At 46.1% G+C, this 21,635-nt stretch overlaps 1 protein-coding gene across 4 annotated transcripts in view; it reads right to left on the bottom strand.

Moving 5' to 3' along the window:
* Positions 1 to 21,635, bottom strand: part of LOC126542465 (lachesin-like) — a 38,056-nt gene that overhangs the window by 2,345 nt on the left and 14,076 nt on the right. For 2 of the 4 annotated variants that reach the window (XM_050189542.3, XM_055077271.2), the window contains 6 exons: positions 16,827 to 16,972; positions 8,307 to 8,514; positions 5,939 to 6,097; positions 4,323 to 4,451; positions 1,728 to 2,018; positions 160 to 270 (listed from right to left, as the gene is read on the bottom strand). In XM_050189542.3, coding sequence (XP_050045499.2) covers positions 160 to 270; positions 1,728 to 2,018; positions 4,323 to 4,451; positions 5,939 to 6,097; positions 8,307 to 8,514; positions 16,827 to 16,972 — 1,044 coding nt within the window. Of the gene's footprint in view, positions 1 to 159; positions 271 to 1,727; positions 2,019 to 4,322; positions 4,452 to 5,938; positions 6,098 to 8,306; positions 8,515 to 9,422; positions 9,524 to 16,826; positions 16,973 to 17,104; positions 17,834 to 21,635 lie in introns of those variants that run through there. The other 2 variants (XM_055077272.2, XM_055077273.2) reach the window with 2 other exon arrangements.

Genomic DNA, 21,635 nt, shown 5'->3' with positions numbered 1-21,635 from the left:
AAAATGCACAGGAAATTAGCGCGGAACTCCCACAGTGCATGGGAAAGTGTTGTCCTACAGCAGGCACAAACTATACAGCGGACCACAAGACATGAAAAGAAATGGCTGCACCGAAAACTGTAACATACTGTTCTCTCAGAAGCAATGTGGCTCACTTACCAGAGCTACGCGAATGTGGCGAGTTCCTCCACTCTGTGTCAAGTAACTTTCCGCGGACCCCTTTAGGGACTAGCTTCAAGTGGGATGTAGGTGCGGAGCTTGCAGGAATCTCTGTGAGGAAGCAGAAACAAGTTCTAACCAAATGAGAACTGCGTAAACTATTGTTTCAATGCTACGAGCAGTAGCTACTTCACCTTCACGGTTTCATCTGCTAGCCTTTTAGTTCAGTTGTAGCTTCTGCCTCGAAAAGAAGAACTTCTTATCAAGTGCGAGGCTTCTTTATTCCTAATTAATCACTCTCTGTTTCCTTTGTAGCTTCGTTTCTTTTATATGTAACTCCAACCTTTTTATTTCAGCGACAGCTTTTATGTATATTTTTCGTTCCTAATGGCCGAGTAAAAAATACAAGTCAGCGGTTAGAAACCCTACATATGTGCGGGCATTATACATTCGGGTAAATAATGTGAATACGACTAGATGACAGTAGGAAAAATATAAGCTAGAAAGTTACGTTAACGACGGCACCTTTTAGTCATTGCCTACTTACACAGGGCCACTCTTGAATTAAAGCACGAAGGCGCCAGGTAAAAAGTTGGCGCTTTCTTTTCAGCTAGAAATGAACTTCAGCATATTTGTTCTCATATTCATAGAAATCTCACTGAATGTTCTATTAAACGCAGTAAAAGTTTGTGAAAGGTTTGTGTGTCAGACATTGTTTACATGAGTCAGTTTCGCAGTGGCAAGGTGTATGTGGGTCAATCTAGCCGCTGCATCAACTTGCGTCTAAGAGAGTACCAGTCGTAATTAAAGTCATATTGTTTGCCGCATCTGGCTGTCCATCGAAGAGAGTGCGGGTGCCATCACATGTTTAATGAAGCAGACGTTGTTTTCACAAGAAATAACCGGCTTATCCGAGAATTAACAGAGGCCTATCACATTAGAAAAAAAAAATAGAGGAGGTGCCTGCGTCAGACACCCTTGTCTTGCTGCACGATAAGTACGCTTCTTTTTTATTGTTAACACGCGTACATGGTCGGTTTGCTTTATGGTATTTTCGAGAGTAACCTGCGGTTATCATTTTTTATTGTTACCCCCGTTTCGCTGCGCTTGCGCGATCACCCTTTTTTGTGTATATATGTGAGGCCTGTACAATAAATCCTTTCAGTTACGAGTAAGCTTCTTGTCCTGTCACTTCTTGTGTCCCGTACTTTCGCTGGGCTTTAAAGAAGTTCTGAAGGTGAGCGTGAAGGTGAGCGTGTTTTTTTCATTTTTCAGCATGCTGGTTCGTTTCTTGCCACCATTAAGTGCAGAGTAACACTAGAACAACGATACAGCAGACGGCACGCAGATGCGACCTGAGTTGAGCGTTGTAACTGCAATGTGTAATCCCTTGTTCACGTCTCCTTTCACGTCGTAGTACTCAGGAGCGAAATTTTCCGACGAGCTCTATACATCGTTTCAAATAAAGCTTTGTGGACAACTCTGTGGGAGAATAGGTGAGAAAATCGGGTCGAATGGCCGTTGCGAAGTCTGTGAAGAAACAGCTGTTAATTGCCATCGTCACTCACCGTAGAGATTGACCGTGCCTTTGGTCTCCCCGAGCGTGTTCTTGGCGACGCAGTGGTACTCCCCGTAGTCGTCTGGCTTGAGGCGGTGTACGACGAGTTGCATGCGAACCTTGTACATGGCGTGCTGCATTGTGACCACAGAGTACTTGACGTTCTGGTGTATCATGCGGTCCGCGCCACGGGTCCAGTAGGTGACCGATCGTGGGTGCGACTCCAGGTTGCAGTCCAGAGTCACGTCCGAGTCGATGCTCGCGCCGACGAGCTGATTCGGGATCCAGATCATGGGCGCGACTAAAGAGACATAGGCAAAATGCATACAGAAGCATCGTTACTTTGGCGTGGCAGTGACGCTCCTCTCCACGTTTAATTTCAGGCTATGTCGAGTTTACTTTCCTTCATAAAAAAAAAAAAAAAAAAACCCAACAACAACCGAGCAGCAGCATAACAGGGTGCCACGTTCAGCAGCTTGACGGGGCCACTGCCCCCCATGAGGACACATTAAGAATGGCTATAGTTTAGCTTAATTTCTTTTAAAATAGCGCTTGGTATTGAAAGTATCGATCCGCTTAATACCATAGTTCGTGCATATAATAATGGTCGTTGGCTCCAAAACACGCTTGTAAGGCTCATCGAACAATCTTCGCGGTTTTACGAAATGGCATTAGTGAGAGGAGCACCAACATGCTGCTTATCCTATTGCAGCTGATCAAACCTCTGCGTTTTAAAGTTTCCGGGAACAACAGAATGTATGGCACGTGCAATGGAAAACATCACGGAACATGCTGGCAGCGCAACTGAAGAAAAGGACAGAGAAAGGAGCAGATGCTACATTGATTTCACGAGGGCAGACTTCAATACAAAACACGTTCGAAGTGCATGTTCGATTTTCCTTCCTTTACTTAGTGTTTCCGACTGTGAGTCGAACATTTGTGTTTGAATAAGCTACCAGTCCAGCGTTGGTCCCGCGTAGTAAGGCTTTCTTTCTTTCTTCTTTTGTCCGAGTCGTTGCTTTCACTTGCGCTTTCAATAGCCTCTGGCGATAAATTAGGTGGTCGTTCTGTATAACGATGTAAGATTTTACGGAACACAGTTTTTTAATGTGAAAGTGACGTACAGACTTAACGAGTAAAACATGTCGTACGATTTGGTTTGGATGAATCCGACGCTGGCACATCGAGATAGAGGCCTGTATTAGCATCGCGACCTGATTGTGATTAAACGAACGAGACTTTTTTTTATTTGAATATAAGGCAGGCCCTTCACGGCCCGTGCAGGAGTGGTACAGAAATGTAATGATAAAAAATCATGGTGAAAAGTCAATAGACTGAATGCGGTTAATAAAAGAGTCGATGTTATTGCAACACACAATATCGGTAGTTAACTTATTCCACTGGGAAATGGCCGACGGAAAAAGGGAATGTTTATGAACATTAACACGACTTGGGGGAAGATAGATTGTTTTGGAATGATTTAGTCTGGTTGAGCGTTTTGGAGGATCTTGCAGGTAAGGAGATCGTGTTATCTGGAAATGACCATGGTATAATTGATACATGAATTTTAGTCGTGAAATTGCTCTTCTCTGGGAGAGGGATCTTAGGTTTGCCCTTGCGAGCAGACCTGAGATACTGGACTGCCTTTGGTAATACGAATATACAAACCTGATTGCTAATTCTTGTATACGTTTTATTTTATTTATAAGGCATTTTTGATGAATGCTCCAGATTAAATCAGCGCATTTTAGGCATGGTCTTATTAGTGTTTTATACGCATTTAGTTTGAGGTGTGGTGGTGCTGCGCGTAGTTTCCTTTTTAAAAAGGATAGTTTTCCGACGGATTTTTGACACATGGTCGAGATATGAGGCTCCCAGTTAAGGTTGGGCGTGAGTTTAATACCTAGGTATTTTACCTGGTCGCTTTTGTTGATTATTGAGCTTCCGATCGAATATGTAATGTTAAGAGGGAGTTTCTTATTTGTAAAAGAAATGTAATGTGTTTTTGATATGTTCACTTTCATGCCCCAAGTGCTGGACCAAGAGTAAATTGTTTGCAGTGAATTGTGAAGTTCTATCTGGTCGTCTGAGTTGTGTACGACTGTGTACACGACACAGTCATCAGCGAACAGGCGCATCTGAATTGAGTTTTTAATGGAAAACTGGATGTCGTTAATGTACATAAATAACATGAGTGGTGCCAGAACCGATCCTTGAGGTACAAGGATTTCGTTACTATCTCCCAGTGTAAGCTTGAAGACTGCCATTGTTTAACCGAGGCTAATTATAAATAAATTAACTATACTGAAACTTAATGTGAAATATCGTTTCTATAGGGCCGAAGTTCTTGCTGAGCAAGTTAGGATGAGTCAGTCTCCCACATGCAGGTGAGTTGACTCAGTTCAACCTTTTCTCATTTACATGATCTCGGAACTTAAATTGTCGTCTGAAAAACCGACTCGGTGCGCTTTTGTCGGGCTCTTGTCGACTCTACCACAACAGCCTCGGCTTTTTTTTTACTAATGCTAGTAACTTTCAAAAACTTTAAACGGACATCAAGGGGGACTCTAGGTACCTTTTTTTTGTACTCATACACCGTACTCACAGCTGACTTCGAGGATGATCCGCTTGCTGACCGAGGGCAGCACACCGTTGGAGGCGATGCACAGGTAGGCGCTCATGTGCAGGCGGGAGACCTTCGTGATGTTCAGCCAAGTGCCTTTCACAGACAATGCTGCGGATCGGACAGGATTACACGATCGTTAAGAGAACTGTTGTAGTACGGAATAAGCTTATCGCTTTAGAAGAGTAGCACTTTGGGCCAGTTGGTAAGGCATATTTGACTAGAGTACTAATAAAGCGCAATATACACGGGACAAAAGGAAGGCGAGACAGATGGGACAAGCAGTACAAACGGTACAAGACGGGACAAGTTTGTCACAATGCACACACCGAGAAGGTCAAGAGGTCCCGGACCGTTTTATTGTTGAAAAGTGGGACTATTTCATGCGCCAACATCGCAGCATTCCTTTTTATTATTCTCCAGCTTCGCAAAGGATAGTCTTGAAGTTTGTATTAGGTTGACAATGTTGTCAGTGCTTCTAATATGTTCTACTAGAATATCTATGAGGTACACAGCTTAAAAGGAAAGAAAAAAAGAAGGGGAGAAAAAAGGAAGGAAGGAAGTGCTGCTGACACTGCTTCTCACCAGGACATTTTGGTGAACTTACGTATAGCGTTATTTTCTGCGCTGTTATTCAGCTCGTGAAACAAGAAATAACGCACTAATACATTGTAAATGCTTCCTTCAGATAAGTTACCTGTAGCCTTTCGTTACAATATCTGCTTTACGCACTAATTAGTAAGTTTGTCGGGATATCATACTATCGCGCAGCATTTTCAGTTAAAGTTCGCCCGAATAATTTCAAGTTGTCTTGATGACTGAGAGAGTTCCTTGAACTCGTAGTGTATACATTCCGTCTACGCCACTAGAACTAGCTTTAAGACACAAGAAACTTCAAGCGCATCGACACAGATACGAGAAGTCAATACGTGGAACATTCTGGTATATAACATGATATAATGTCCCAATGAGAGGCTGATTAGCAAAACGGAACTACATGAAACAAATGTGTCCAGTGAAATGAAAAAGACGAATGGGAATGGTCCTTGTTATTCTTTTTCTTTTTATTCATTCTTTTGATTTTGCTCGCGTTGTCTTTAGCATGCCGTTATCGCTATGGTCGCGATTCTCACTCAACAACGGGTATCCATATTTAGCCGAATAAGGGCCGACTGTTTAGGGAAATATCTAAGGAAATGGCTTCACGAATAATCAGTTTGCCAGGGCTGGCTGCGTGATGTAATGCTCCCTTATACTTCCTTTCTCTATGGAAAGGCATGACAAACACACTGTGGCCGACTAAGCCGCTTTTAATGTTTGCCTAGCAAACGCTGACCGGTAGCGCTGTTCTGGAAATCGTCAAATTCCGCCATATTGTCGACTTCACCAACTTGTCAGCCCTGATTGGCTCAGAACGCCAAAAATGGCGTAAGGCGACAACGTGGCGGTAAGCACCTAGGGCACATCCCGGGTCTCAGCGGAGCAAAGTTTGCGCGCATTGGCTCCGGTCGAAGCAGCAGCGAACGGGGCGAGGGTGGTTAAACATCTCCGCAGGCCTAAGCGTTCTCTCATCTCTCGTCACGCGAGGCGTCTCTGACCTTTCCTAGATGCATCAAGCGCGATGTGCTGGGCGTCCTCTCTGCGCCACGTGATCTCCGGTTCCGGTGTCCCATTCGCGATGCAGCGCAACGCCACGTCACCGCTTTCAGCCACTTCCGTGCTGTCGCTGGTCAGGTTGTTGTCGATTTTGGGTGGCACTGCAAGAGAGCCACGTTGAAAATGTCTGCCACGCTGAGTTCACTGTAAGCGTAGCTTCTCATAGATACGACGTTATGTTCAGTCTGATGGTGTCCACAGGGGTCATTAAAAAGCTTCCCGGAAATATGAAACTTTGCGATGCTACTCCGAAAACAAATAAGAAATGTGGTGTCTGCTTAATGGTCTACACCAACTGGTGGCTGTGGATACGCACACGACCTGGCAGGCTACAAATACCCGGCCCTGCAACGTTTTTGTCGAACACAGCTCTAAACGATTAATCGAAAACACTGCCCAGAACTTGCGACGCAGTTGCGCTGTTGCTTTTTGATGTGTAGAGTCGCATATCGATTCTTGTTAGTTTGACTCTTTTGCGGTAGCGCTCTTTTTCTTCTCGTGGCCAATACTGCGTTTCCATAGGGCTGCTCCGATCGTCAAATGCAGAATCACCCGTACGCGCGCGCCGCAAATGTGCCGGATTTTTTTGTTTTGTCATATACGATGTTCGGCTTACAGACTTTGCCTTGTAAGACGAGAATCAATCTATCTCAAAAGAGCTTCATCGAAGTGAAGAAAGGCAAGAATGTTCCTTTAAGACGATTATCTTTATTCCCGAATGTAGGCTTCATTCGCATACTTTCATTTGATCCTCACTTATCATTCGTAAAAAAATAATAAAATTTCTAGTTTCAAGAACGACTGAAAGTGATTGAGTTAGTAGGGATTCGTACTCTTACAACGCAGGCGTGAAAACATTAACACAAATAGGAATGAACAGGATAATTGTCGTCCTGTTCGTTCTTGGTTGTGTCCGTGTTTGGACGCCGGCCTTTCAGTAGCATGAATGCCAGTGTCAACTCTTGAAAGTGTAAGAGAGCTACAGTTATCGTATGCGCTAACAATGTACAGGTTCTGCATTTACCACTGCCTCGAACCTTGCGAGGAATGTCTCTACGGATATTTTTTGTACCATACAAATTTTTAAATAAAAAGCTAAAGCGTAGCGAACTTGGCATTTTATAAAAGAGTTAGTAGGTGAGGTCGACATACTTTGCCGCTAAGGACGTGAGGCTCAGTGGACTAATTAAGAAATATTCAATAACTCACTGTTTTTGTATCTCTTGGCGGCACTTGTTTATATGGCAAATTTAGAGGGAATGAGCAAAACGAGAACAAGGTAAAAGCGGGAGCCAACGTTCTGACAAGTAGGCTTGTCTTTTTCAAGGCGACAAGCCCACTTGTCCGAAAGCCTACTTTCCCGTGTTTTCCCTAAATTTAGAGGCAGCCACATTTCAGCGCATCCTCATCTTCTTCTTTTAAACCTTGAAAGCCGTGCTCAGTTCCAGACATTCGTAATCAAATTTAACAATAACCCGCCGGGGTTGCTCGGTGGCTATGGTGTTAGGCTGCTGAGCACGAGGTCGCGGGATCGAATCCCGGCCACGGCGGCCGCATTTCGATGGGGACGAAATGCGAAAACACCCGTGGTACTTAGATTTAGGTACACGTTAAAGAACCCCCAGGTGGTCTAAATTTCCGGAGTCCTGCACTACGGCGTGCCTCATAATCAGAAAGTGGTGTTGGCACGTAAAACCCCATAATTTAGTTTTAAATTTAACAATAAATCCAGGCAATATCGGAAAAGAGCGTGCCAAAAGCGCAGGAAAGACGGCCCCGCTATCATATCAGACGGAAAAGCCCCACGACGGCAAGTGCGAGGAATTTTGAAACTGAACTTATCGGGGCCGGTCGTGGCAGCTACTGATACGGCACGCTTTGCCTGGCAAACATGCGCTGCTGTGTGGCATGTCAGTATTTCCCGCGACATGCTTGCATTCAAACTTCGCCCCACACTTCTTTACGAGGCGTTTTTGAGAAACGAAGCAGCGGGACGGGCTCAGTTTCGATATTGACTCGATTGAGCTTTGAAATTCGATGATGAATATTACGAATTAGGTCCCATTTTCAAGAATAAGAAAATGGGGGTGTTTTAAAATGTGTCTGCCTATACATTTGCCATGTTAGTTAAAATACTGCTTTGCGAATTAGTCTGCCGACGCTGACGTTATTAGCGCCAAAGTATGTCCACCTCGCCTAGGAACTCATCTACAAAAACATCACGTTCGCTGCGCTTACAGCAATTTTATAAAAAATCTGTATGGTCTAACAAGAAACGCCCTGTTTAGACAGGTCGAAAGACGTACTAACCTACTACGTTGAGGTATCCGACCTGGGACTTCATGGGCGACGTGTTGATCTGGCACATGTAGGCGCCCCGGTCGCGCTCTTGCACGTCGTGGATGTGCAGGTGCCAGGTGCGGTGGTCGTTGTGCGTCACCTTGAAGCGGGAATTGTGCGTGATCACGTGCTTGGCGAGTGTCAGCAGTGTGAACTTCTCCACGAACATCCAGGCCACCTGCGGAGTCAACGAATCTGTCATGTTGGGTAGAAGTCACATATTAATTCGCAGTCGAGTACGAGCCAGGTGGATGTGGTTATGGTCGCAACGTTTTTTTTTTTTTTTTGGGTCGGCTGGTAAATCGTTTTTCCCCCACAAATCTTGGAGGAAGTAATGAAGCTGGCATGGAGCCGCTATAGCAATTTAGGTGGCTGAATTAGAGCCATTTACCGAAGCAAATGTCTTGCAAACATGGCCCCACAGTAGGGTTGAGGATTGGGCGAATTCATGTTGTATTCTAAAGGTAAAGCGGAACATAGAATGCTCATCAGCTCACAACTCATCAGCCCAGAAAGCCGCGAGGGATCTTGTAAAGTACTTGAAGGTGACAGATATGTCGGCCCAGCTCTAGAAACGGAGTGCCTTATTTAATGTGCGTATGAAATCCGGCCTTTGTCATAATCTTCCTCTCTCACCCCCACTTCTCTCCCCACGTGTACAGTAATAAATTCGACGTAGTCTAGTTAACCACCCTGCCTTAAGCGGTAAAGGGAATAAAACGTGATAGAAGGAGGGAATGAATAAAAAGTAGAGCGGGAAAAATGACCGCTCGTTAACGCGATGCATCGTGTTACGACTTTCAGGGTTGGTCGCCCAATTCATAAGTTCTTAGTATTGGCGCAGTGCAGTTGAGATCTCGAGTGCGGAACTCGATCTGGAACACTGTCCCAGGACGCTTTCCTCCGCCAAGGGACGACCGTTTAGTTTTTCAAGCGTAGTCACGAGCACTTTTTATTCCACACTGTAACGGGGACATTCACACTTCATGGCACCTTCTTTAACGATGACAGCCATCAGAGTGTAAAGAAGGTGTCACGAAGTGCCCATATGCAGTGCTAAGCGTGCGATTGTTTGACTGTACGTGCCTGATTTCTCATTGAGCAAGGCACTGGGACCTTGTTCTCGCACATCTCAGCTGCAGAAGGCCACAGAGTTGCTGCTGCGATTCCCCGCAAGGCTGTCGGATCTGCGCAGGCGCTTGCTCAATTGTGAACATTGTGTTGGTGTAACCTAAATTAAAATAGTTTATAGGGACACTATTCTTGCCTGTACTCTTTCGTACGAGTCCATTCGCGACTAACATCCACGTACGTTAATCGCATGTCGTCTAACTTATTATTTTTATGCAAAGCGGGATAAGATGTGATTTGCGCAAATACCCTTACGCTCAGTTGCGCACACCGCAGCTTACTCACTGTAGTGAGCTGTCGTTGCCTGACCGTTCAGAACTTTTCTGTGCGGCTCTGAATACTGTGAATGACGTTGGAGACTTGGAGCACGCCATAGGTTAGCTGTAGCAGACGACACAACTTTGTGTCGAGCGTAAAAAAAGGAGGCTAGAGTATCAATAACGCAAACCAACTCAAGGCGTCGCATGTGGTGCGAAGAGGCGATTAATAAAGCGAAGAAAAAGAAACTGAAGTAACCTGGGCTACATGCCGACAACATCCTGTTTATACGTATGTGGGATCTAGAACCAAGCTCTAAAAAATTCTGTGGCCCTCACTTCTTCGACAGAGCGTTGGCGGTAAATTTTGCTCGAGACAAGCTAACCGAATAGAAGTGGACAAAAAGAAAAGCAGTTGAGCTGGAGAGCAGTATCAACAGAACAAGGCGAAACAAGGGCGGAGTGCTTACCCTGTTACCCGTAACTTGCTCGCGCTATAGCCGGCTGCTCATACACTATACATATCACGCTCTTCACTCAAAAGCGAGGCGGCCGCTCAGTTTTCTCATGGGATCAACAACCGTCAAAGAGCGGAGGATACCCGGTTTTTGAAAAACGATCTCGGGCAAATGCCCACATATATTACGAGCGGCGCGTGTGCACGTCAGCCGAGACCTTGCTCGCCACCCCACTCCTTCTCTCCTTCCAACGAGAGAGAGAGAGAGAAAGAAAGAAAGAAAGAAAGAGAGACGATGGAGACACAATCGCCGCGCAAGTCGCAAAAAGAACAGCAGCGGCAGCTAAAAGGGGCGAGAATTCCGCGCTTAAAAGAAGTTGAACACGGAGGACATTGCTTCATTCCTTGATTGTAAAAAACGACTGACGCCCATTTTCTTCTTTATTTCTCTCTCCCTCGCTGCCTCTTAGTCGCGTCTTCGCATCGCATACGGCGGCGGGCGAACAGCGTCTTCGAGCTGGGGTCGGTCCATTATTACAACACTTTGGAGCCACGCAGGTCGCGTCTGAGGATGTGCCCCGAGGGGCGCGGTGAGATTTATGCCGTCTTGTTTTCGGCGTCTCAGCTCGAGGGGAGGAAAAGAAAAAGTTCAGGCCGGGGAAGGGTAAGACACGTGATCTGTTATCCAGTACCGTAAAATTTCAGTTTGTGATGAGCCCGCCTTTAGATATATATACATTTATTACGCTCGGCATTGCGAGAGAGTCGAGAACGACGCCGTGGCGTAACGCGCCATTCGCTGCGTGCTGCAAGTAACATGGCTCCTCGTGCACCGCGGTCTCATGAATACAAAGAGGCAACCCGCCTTTCTTTGTGTCTGCCCACGGGATCCTGCGAAAATCTGAATTGAATTTTGGGGCTTCGCATGCCAAAACCACGATTTGGTTACGAGGCAAGCCATAGTGGGAGACTCCGGATTAATTTTGGCCACTAGAGGATCATTAACGTGCCCCCAATGCGCAGGATACGGGGGCTGTTGCATTTTGCCCCCATCGAAATGCGGTCGCCGCGGCCGGGATTTGACCTCGCGCATAGCAGCGCGACACCGTGGCCACTAAGCCACCGCGGTGGGTGGTCAAGGAATCTGTGTGCGTACATTACCAATTGCGGCAATTTTAGAGATGGGCGTTAACAGTGCTGTACGTAATCTTCCCACTGCGTACGATTTGCTGTCTGCTCATTCCTTTTATTTACTTTTCATGTGTTCTATTCCTTTCTACCAATGACAGTCAGGTAAATCTGGCCCATCTCACGTTAATTTCCCTGCCTTTCCTTCATTTTTAAAAATTTCATTTATGCAATATAACGGCAGTAATAGTTACTGCCGTTATCTATACAGTGTCTAGCTTCTAGAGTATGTAAATCTTTGCCACTTTATAAGTGCTTAAGTTTGACGTGTGATCTGGTTGTCACCGTATATGTAGTCTATGTACCTCCACGGGAAACGTAAAACAAGTCATCCAAATCTGCCTATAAGGGGCAGTAGCGCCTGAACGGATATGTCGCACATAAAGGTGTTTTGTTGTGAGACTAAATTTATGGAATCGGGAGCCATGTAAGAAAGTTAGCTTGCGTGACTGCACCAAACCAAAGCATCTCTGGACCAAATTTAGAGATGTACACATGTCTAGAAACACGCTCTCCCGGCTGACCTCTCCTCCTTTCTTTTCATTAAAATCTACTCCTCCTGTCTTACACATGTGAACCGTGAGTCAAGTGGTATGATAATTGTTCACAAGTCCGCTAATTTCATAGCTTCTGCAGCATTTTACGCTAAATATGACTCGGGCTATAACATGAACAGAAAGGACATTGCTTTCGAAGAGTCATTCAGTCCTCCAGTGTTCCTTAGAACACTCTATTGCGCCCCAGCGAAAACAAGAAAGAAAGAAAGAAAGAAAGAAAGAAAGAAGGGAAGAAAGAAAGAGGGAGAATCAGATAGAGACAGAGAGAGATAGAGAGAGCACTCATAGAGTGTTCGAAATAGCTGCCTCTCAATCCTTCTGCATTGAAATGCGGCTGTCCCGCTTCCGGGTAAAATCAACAAAATGCCTTTGTGAATTTTGCAGCCATTACGCCCTTGGGTGTTGCGTGCAGGTCCTTGGCAGACAAACGCAGAGCTATGCTGGCTCAGTAGCATGCACGCGGGCTGTTTACAAATCGTAATAATCGAAGCGGGGACAGTCTTCGTCCCGGCGACACCATTTCACGCGCCGACTGTTAAGGGACGGGGCACCGCGCGAGCGAGATTGCCGCGTCGCGTGCCTCGAGACGCGTTCCGCACCCGGGGTCCCTCGTTGCCCGACGGAAATCTGGCCGCAACGGCTTGCGCAGGATTTGACGGGACCACGGTCGGGTCGAAAGCACGGCGCTGTCGCAGGGTACGGCCATTCCTGCGCTACTCAGCCGAGTCACCGCTTTCAACCCCGTATGCACTTTCTGGTTGGCGGATAGCAGCTCGTGGGCTAGTGGTCGTTCAGATGAGTCGTTCAGCTGTGACTGGCTTTTCATACGGAGTTCTTTCATACGCTGGAAGTCAGATTTGATGTGTCTATACAAACACGGGAAAAGGATCTTTCTTCCTCTCCCCCTACCACACCCCCTTATTTTCTCACTCTCGACAGTTCCAACATTGCAGCGTAATGTTTTCTTTGAAACAGAGAGCGTGGATAAATTGTAATCCCTTGGTGTGTGTGTGTGTGTGTGGTTGGAGGGCGGAAAGCCCGAAACATTTTTGCGTCGGGTTTTCTGTGTTCCGTGCTGTTGCACAGACCTCGCACACCTGTACGCTCGCGCATGCACAAAACGTGTAGGTGCCCTGCACGCACTCACGCACGCACGCGCGCGCGTGGCGGAACACATCTACTTTCGTGGCGTGCGTCGGCGCATGTATCCTGTTCGCGCACGGCCGTCGCTGCCACGCAACGTCGCATTTGTCTTCGTCAATACGGGCGCGCGTCCTATCGGCGATTCGTATACGGGCCTCGCATTTATGGATCTCCTCGTTTCCCGGGTGCGAAACGAAGAAGCACGTCGGAGGAAAAAGGCAGCGCCTCCCCATCCATCAGCGTGTCCTTCCAACCGCCGGCGTCGGTTTTCCAGAAGTAATTTCACCGTCGTTTTACCTGCCGTGATACTTTGCTACTCCTGCCCATTTTTGTTTTCGTCTATAATGTGCCCTCGCCAATAAGACCAGTTGGTTTTCTCATTCGTTTATTGTTCTTTTTTTCTTTTCATATTTTGCCTGAGTTCAGTGAATGCTTGGGATAGAAATGTTGCTCTGTTATGACTTCTGGATTGGTATTTCTCCGCACTTTTAAGTACGTTTATGCGGTTGCTGAATTGAGAACGTATCTTCTGTGAGAAAGTTGTTTTAAGAAGAAAACGAGTCTGAAAAGGATTGACGGCCAGAAAACAAAAAGGAAAACGAGTCCACTTTTGACGATGCAGAACGTTTGTATGTCATTAAAATAGTAGTTGATGTAGGCATCGTTCTAGGCATGCTGCATTCTCTATCAACGCCGTCGCCTACGAGCAATGCGAAAGACCTAAAATGCTAAGTGAGAACGACCAAGCAGTTGTAGTAAGTACTCATCTTAACAAAGTCCTAAAACCCGTTTCCCTTTAGATTAGGATTTAATGTTCTCTTAGTCTAATCTTATATCTTTTTTCTTCGAGTACGTGGCATGGCTACAATGCTTCTGGGATTGCCTTGGAAGCACGTCGTGCTTCGGTCACGATGTGCTTGGCAATAGAGACACCCGTCTACTTGAGCGACGCTGCTGCGTCAATAGCAAAGGCTTCGTATTACGTATTATTTAAGCGCCGTTGCTCCAGTCTACCAACGTGACGTCATTGCTCCCTGCTTCCCTGTTTTGCAGTTAGAGGCGATGACGGTACTCGGGCGCCACGTGCACTGCTCGCAATGCTTGGACAGTCGTGCATTGTATATTGTTTCGCTATTGTAAGGGAACCGTCTAATGACGGCTTTAATCTTCCGCGACTTAACAGAAGCGATCCGCAAGAGGTACAAGTGACGGGAATTTCCAAAGCTTTGAAACTCAGGGTCAGGGGACACCCCTTTTTAGTACATTATTTTCATTTTGTTCTGTTTCAGCTGATCGATGAGGAAAACAGTGAACGGAGAACTGACGGAAAAATAAGGAAAAAGGAAGATGGCGTTCACTCGACAAAAACATGGCTAAAGTCCTCAGGGACGACAGAATGTCGTGACGCCGCATCTATGTCTCCACCTCTAATTCTTCCTTCGGTTTGCGAAATTTGCGCATTCGTGGGGCGCTGCGTTTTGCGCGCGTGTTCCAAAAGCGGAGCTTCTCCAAAGCAGCAGCTCTACCCATTCGTGCCCATTGCGTTACATGCGGGAGCCAGACGGTCGGCCCCAAATGGCTGAGCCTGCGACAGCCATGATTATCTCTCGAACGTCACGCGAACTAACTTTTTTACCCGGGTAAGAGGTGGGAGCAGAAAGCGAGGGACAGCGCCACTCTGGTTCGAATGACAGCCACACGAGGCTGATAAAGAGCTTACGCGATGCTTTCGGCGGCGCAAGTCCCGCCGCTTATGCTGATCAGTTCTTTGTGCGTGAGAGCATCCGTTCGCACGCCATGGCTTTTGTGGCCGCTCGTAAGCCGCTTAGCGGATGTTGCATCCAAACAAGATGCAGCCGTCTCCCTGTCGTGGTGTCAGCAGGCGATGCTGCTGCCGTAGACAGATGAATTAGCTGTGAGAAGCGTGGTTGTTTTTAACCCGCCGCGAACGTTCCGCGGTCGCGCGTCGTGGCCCTGCCAAAGCGTTCGCCATTGTCGCTCGACGTTGATGCGAGACAGTAAGCGTTGCCTTAGTGTTGACTTAGTGCGATATAATGAACGCGCTAATATCACAAAAACGCCTCGCGCTTGCTTCAAGTCTATCCTTTAGATAAGGCGACCAGGTTGTAATCAATATGCGTGCTTTATTCGACGTGCTTTCTAAGTAATCATGGCTTTCCTTAAGAACTCCCCTTCGCTGCTTTAAAGCAACGAAGCCTTGGAACCATGTGTTGTATATGAATACAGGTCTCTTAATGAGCGTGAATTAGCGGTATTAAAAAAATGTACTGGGTGTTCTGTTAACTTTGTCAAGTGCGAGACGTTATCACCATTAACACGGGAAGTATCTGGGGCGCGCACATTGTCAGCAGTGCGTATAGCACAAGGGAGCTTACCACAGTTTTCACACCTGCTATGGTGGCGAAGTGGCTTTGGCGTTGCGCTACTACTAATACTAAGGGCGCGGGATGAAATCCCGGCCGCGGCGGCCACATTTCGGTGGGGACGAAATGCAAAAATTCCCGTGTACCGTGCATTAGGCACATGTTAAAGAACCCCAGGTGGTCAAAATTAATCCTGAGCCCCTTCCTATGGCATGCTTCATAATTATATTGTGACGGAGGCGAGATGTAGGCGAAGGATATATTCAGAAAATATTTACATAGAAGACTAGGTCAAGAGAAGATGTCTGATCCGGCCCACGTGCAAGCGACCTCATCGTCGTCTTTATCGCTCTGCCAAACCTCGCGTTCATCCATGTATAAATCGCTCCAAAACAATATCGTTGTTTCGGCACGCAAAGCCCAAGAATGTTTTTTATAATTCCACGCAGACACCCAACATGTGGCTGAAGGGCGACAGTGAGCGGGTGTGCTGTTTTATGGGTTATTGCGGCAAAGTTTAGTGAAACAGATGGATAGATTATAGGCCCAAAGTAAGTTCTGCTATGAAAGGCGTAGAGAGGGAGAAACGAAAATGCAGGGAGGTTAACCAGGTTGCACCTGGTTTGCTACCCTACACTGATGGAAGGGGAAGTAGGCAGAAAGGAAAAGTAGATGTTGAAGGAAAGAAATAACAAATCATGAGAGCGCGCACAAGCAAATCGGTGTTCACCATGCAATCAGAGGCGGTCGCACCTGCTAACTCTTACTTCTTTAGCGGAAAAATTAACAAAAGCAGGTTGGAACCTTTTCCTACACTAGCTTTTTCCAAAGTGAGCCATGCAACATTTATTCATTTCGACTTCACAACGTATCGATATCGGTCACGGCGCATGCCAGTCGCCTTCCCATAATAGAAAGTAGAATTCCTCAAGTTAGCAGCATACGGACTCCTGTTACTTTAACCCTTTTTGACATATGGCATCCAGCACGCACAAACTTGCAACAAACTATACGCGCTGCTTGCCTTTAACACTATTGTCTCGTCTAAAATGCATTGCCTAGCTTGTATACAGAGCGATGATACGCACACCAGGCGCTGAGGTCGTTATAAACGTTTCATATGACTGCAGATCGACCTCAACATATTCGCCCTCCATATTATTATTATTATTATTATTATTATTATTATATTCGCCCTCCTGTTATTCCCATCTTAATGGTATGATTATTTCCCTGTCTTTCATTTGTCACCCTTTGCTCAAGGCTACGATAGAGTGCTTCATGCTTCGTGCGTTCTTATCGCCTCTCCATTCCTAATGGACCTTGTATGTTCAGAATATTGGAACGCAGGCGCAAGGCAGAGAATAGCTCACCCTGTAGTTGTTCAGGTTCTCGACGACGCAAGAGAAGGTCACCTTTCGTCCAACAGGCACCGTTATGTTCTGTATGGGCTCTGCGAATAGCGGCTCGGCGTGGGGCGTTGCGCCGATTTCTGCTCGGGTCACCATCTCGGCAGCACCTGCGTTGCAAGAACGACTGATGATAGCGAGGAACGGACGCAACGGGAATAATAGCAATGAAGGGAGACATATAGGAAGCTGCGCTGCTGTACTATTTTAATGCGATATCGCTACAGGCGGACGTCACCCACTTTGCGGGTAGTATCCGTCCCTGACGAAAAAAATGTGGGCCATTTCGAAGGCAGTGCGGTCTAACACCGCGTCTCGAAGCTCTAGCTGTCACGAGGGAAGAATGCGAGAAAATGGCACGCGATGCATGCGCCAGACGTTTCAAAGAGCAAATATGGCACGACAGAAGCACGCCTGCGATCGCGTTCTGATGGTTAGGGCATTGTGCTCCTTCGCTGGAAAACAGACGTTCGAGCCCACCGTTGGTCGCGCATTTCTGTATAGGGAATTTAGGCAGGCTTCACCAACTTGGGAGGCATGCAACAGAAGAATCGAGATGTGCGCACGCGATCTCGTCACAGTGTGCTCGAAATCGCAAACGAGATACGAGGTACGGAAACGTCACTTAGACAAACGAGAGTGGTCAAGGTCGCCCGTGACGCACTTGCGCGCTTCTTGTCGACACTTCACGCAGATTTTTTAAAATGTATTTCAGCAAAATAGCTGCATTTGTGCTGGAGCAAACATTGAAGAATACCTTGCAAGCGACTGATATTCCAATAAACATGTGGCGGCGTTCTTCGGCACCTTCACAGTTCTCTTGGCTGGAGGGCTGTCGCGCCCGACCGTGCTGCGACTTGCAGCTTGTTTCTTTCAATATAACACTTCAGCTGTATTAGGTAGGTTCAAAGTTTCTAAAAGGATGTCAGTACGATCGTCCAAACAAACTCAAGCAGTGTCCTTTTAGTGCTTTACGGTTTTACGTGCAATGCATGGGAAGTCGGCCCTGTTTGAGTACCGAAGTACTTAAGGACTCAAACAGGGCGGACTTCGCTTGAATTGCATGACAAAAAGCGCTAATTAGATTACAGAATGTTACTCAAAGCACCAATGAGCACGCTGCCGTTGTCTTCAAACCGCGGTTCAGCAAGAAATGGTTCGTTCATTTTATATTTTTTATAGCTTTTCAGTTTACTTATATTGTTCAGAAAGTGCTTTTGGCACGTACCCCATAATTTAATTTTAATTTGTTTACTTATATTGTATGATTTGCATAACTTGATTGATCGACTTGTGTTTAATGGCAGAAAGCGCAGAATATGCCATTTTGCTGCTGTTCTTTATCTTGATTATTTAGGCACGTTTACGAAGTGTGCTTTATAGCTGAAACGCTTTCATATAACTGAAGTTATCGTCCTTTGATTATTGAACAAATTATTGTTTGTGGAAAAGCTGGCGACACAATAGCTGGCAGCATTTGTAATTTCCATCCAATGATATCCCTCACGCAATCTTACAGGAGCTGAAAGGGTGTGGTATGAGCTAAATCGGTGCCGTGACGCTTGAATATGCAAACAGAACCCCACACGAGAAGAAAAAGAAGATAGGAAAAGAAACAAATGTAGCTTTGGGGCCTCCTCATTCATTCGCGAATTCATTCAAAGCGTCCACAGAACGTAAATGCCAAATTTAACAACACTATAATTCTTAGTTTTGAGTTCTTTAACTGTTAAAATGTTAAGTTCAAAGAAAATGCTGCTTGTTTAACTCGATAACATATGTGCGTGATTTGGTGCATTGTAGTAATCACGGTAAGGAAGGAAGGAAATCAACTTTAGTCAAGGCCCTGCAGGCCACGAGAACTTTGGGCTCTCATGGAGTGGGCGTCTCCCACGACGGAACCGGGAGGTTGAGTTTCCTGGCGGCGTCATGGACCTGCTGGACGGCCCAGAGTTGGGGAGCGAGTTCTTCGCTCCGGATTGCTTGACGTGACGCCATCTCACTATAGTACAAGCATTGCATGTAACAGGAAAGAAAGTACACGTAACAACAATTTGCATGTGCCCTTCATTCCGCAATTGTTTATGAAATTGGAAGTACACCAAAGGAAATAAATTGACATGTGCTAAATTTGAGGCTTTTTTGAAGATAATTCACTCTCAACTGCTGAACGCTACCATTGCCTTAGGGAATTTTGAAAGCAGCTGTTGTCTGTGATGTTTTATTCTGCAAACGTTGCACCTCAAATGACTCATACGTAAAGAAACACAGTGCGGTGTAAGTGTGCCAAATTGTTCACATAGACTGTGTCAGACTCTGCGCCAAGTGCGTGGGGGTAAGGCATCAACGATATACGTGAGCGATTCGGCAAGTGGCATTAGCCCAGTTGCTGTCGTGCCTCTGTGGCCGCCTGTCGTTGAGCAGTGATTGCAAGCCTACACTGTGAAAAGTTGCACGCACTGTCCGCTCAAAACGCAACGTTGCGTGCGGAGCCCTGTCTAACGCCGACACCTGCGTATATCTGAACGTACGCGCTTGGTGCGAGCGCATATTAATCGCTATCGAATCGGTGACCTCTTCTTCAAGCAACGTTTTCCTCGGGCAAAATAACATTTAATTATTTCATCTTTAGCGTTCGCGGCGACAGTGCGTCACTAAATTCTATCGATTGACTTAAATGATAGCATAAGCAATGAAGCACCCCGATTGCGATTTCTCCTCGGGTTATCTGGGCAAGCTAGTAACATTGTCTAACATCTGTAATGACCTACCTAGTGGTCGTTCAAGTTTTCGTGCTACTAGCGAGAAGGGCCGTCGAATTGGATTGGATTCTGAGGTTTTACGTGTCAAAACCACGATTTCGTTACGAGAAAGGTAATACATATAAGAAGCTTTCAAGGCAGCTTTCTTAAGTGCTTCTCAGCAAACGCTTCGTGATTTCTTTTTGTTCTGTTTCTTCACCCGTTAACATGCAGTTCATCTTTCTCACAGTACTTACTTCATAATTATTTATTACAAAGTAAAAAAAAAAGAAAAACTGAAAGGTGGCTTACTTTCCATCGCCTCTAGAACTTTGTTTTTGTAATTTACATTAACATTTTGCATCATCATCTATTCGATTCTTGACCAATACTTCTTGCGGGTGCGAGCCGTATGCAACAGCGACCGCAACGACAACAACAACCATGACGACGACGACGACGACGTCAACGATGACAACGGATACGGCCCTACAGATAAAAGGTGTAAATGCTGCCGCATGCTTCCGTAGTACATTTGCTTCATGTTGCAGTAATATTGTATTGAAAACTAGATTCCGAGAAATATTGTCGCTTCGTTTTGGTTACTGGGAAAATGGCGAAACTGTTGTGTTTGCGTTATATTTTTCTTGAGCGCTTGAAATAATAGAATAGGACAGAGAGCGCTTCACTGATAGAGAGATGTGGCGCCACGTTTTCCCGTGACTGTGGACATTTAGAAGTGCGGTGCGGCGGGTTCCATGTAACAGACGCTTAATCCGGACCAGTTGCCGTGTACCATACTGTCAAGCTAAAGTCGCCTGTCGCAACACATCCATTATCATGGATCATCACCGCCACCACCTTTCAGCACGCGATTCGGAGGTCCCATTGTCCAAGCCTCTTGCACAAGCGACCCAATTCGATTGGCAATGGTAATGGTGCATCGGCGTATTCTGTCGCATGCTTCAGTTGCACGTGACTACAGAATGCATTGTCAGCGCTTGAGTAGAGCAGCTTTCCTTTCGAAGAAGACAATTTACGGGATACAAAACACGGTATCGAAGGGACATAGATAAAAGCAAGCCCGAAAATGGACTCGTGCGAATAGTCAAGATAATGTAGTGATTTAGAGGAGGACTTTGGAAAAAGGAAGCACAGTGTTTTCCCTTGAGAGGCGCTGCGCCCCACAATGTCTCGAATATCTAGCCCACACAAAAGTGAATCAGGAAGACAGAAGAAGAAAAGCAGGGCTAAAGTTGGGGAAGTTAACCAGACCGACTTCCTTTAGGTTATTCTTTAATAAGCAGCAATAACTTTTGTTTTTACGTGTTTACACATACAGGTTAGTGATCTTTCATGGCCGAGCCACGAAGGCCCTTTTGTTATACTTACGCCATTCATGTCTAATTGACGTTATTCACTCTTTTGTTAGACATCTGGGCTTGAGTCGTTTATTTATTCTTATAATTTCCTTTTGTTTTTGTCTTCTTCACCTGTTGTAATCGTTTCTTTTCTATGTGATCTCTAACACCTCATCTGAAGTAGCAAGGCCTGCATATAGCAGGGCTGGCATCTACAGTTTCTATTAAACACTTTCTCTCTATCTCCCTTATAAGAAGAAGAAGGTCATAACGGGTCTGAAACGCGGAAGGCGAAATAAAGGAATGCTGCCAACAACCATCACTACCGCCAAACTACTTGGTAAGTCGGTTGCCCAAGGCACTGTCTGCCCCATATCGCTACGATCACCAGGAAACCGAAACAAACAAAGTACCTCACGTTCGACTCGGGGCACTTGAAGCTGAAAGGTGCACTTGAGTCGCAGTTGTGCCGGCACAAAAGGTTGCTGGTAAGGCATTGGGGACGTCGCAATGATAAGCCTGGCGCACAAGCCTTTTGTTAGAAGCTTACCTCTCCAACATTGGTGGACGTGACTCGCTGCGGGCAGTTAACGGCATCGCTGGCCAGTCGATGAGAAACGGACCTAATGTGAACCGCTCTCAGAAGGCGCTCCGCAGGGTACGCGTTCCAC

The sequence above is a fragment of the Dermacentor andersoni genome, chromosome 2, assembly GCF_023375885.2.
Source record: "Dermacentor andersoni chromosome 2, qqDerAnde1_hic_scaffold, whole genome shotgun sequence".
In the NCBI taxonomy this organism is placed as follows: Eukaryota; Metazoa; Arthropoda; class Arachnida; order Ixodida; family Ixodidae; genus Dermacentor; species Dermacentor andersoni.
This window is presented reverse-complemented; position numbering and strand designations above follow the sequence as displayed.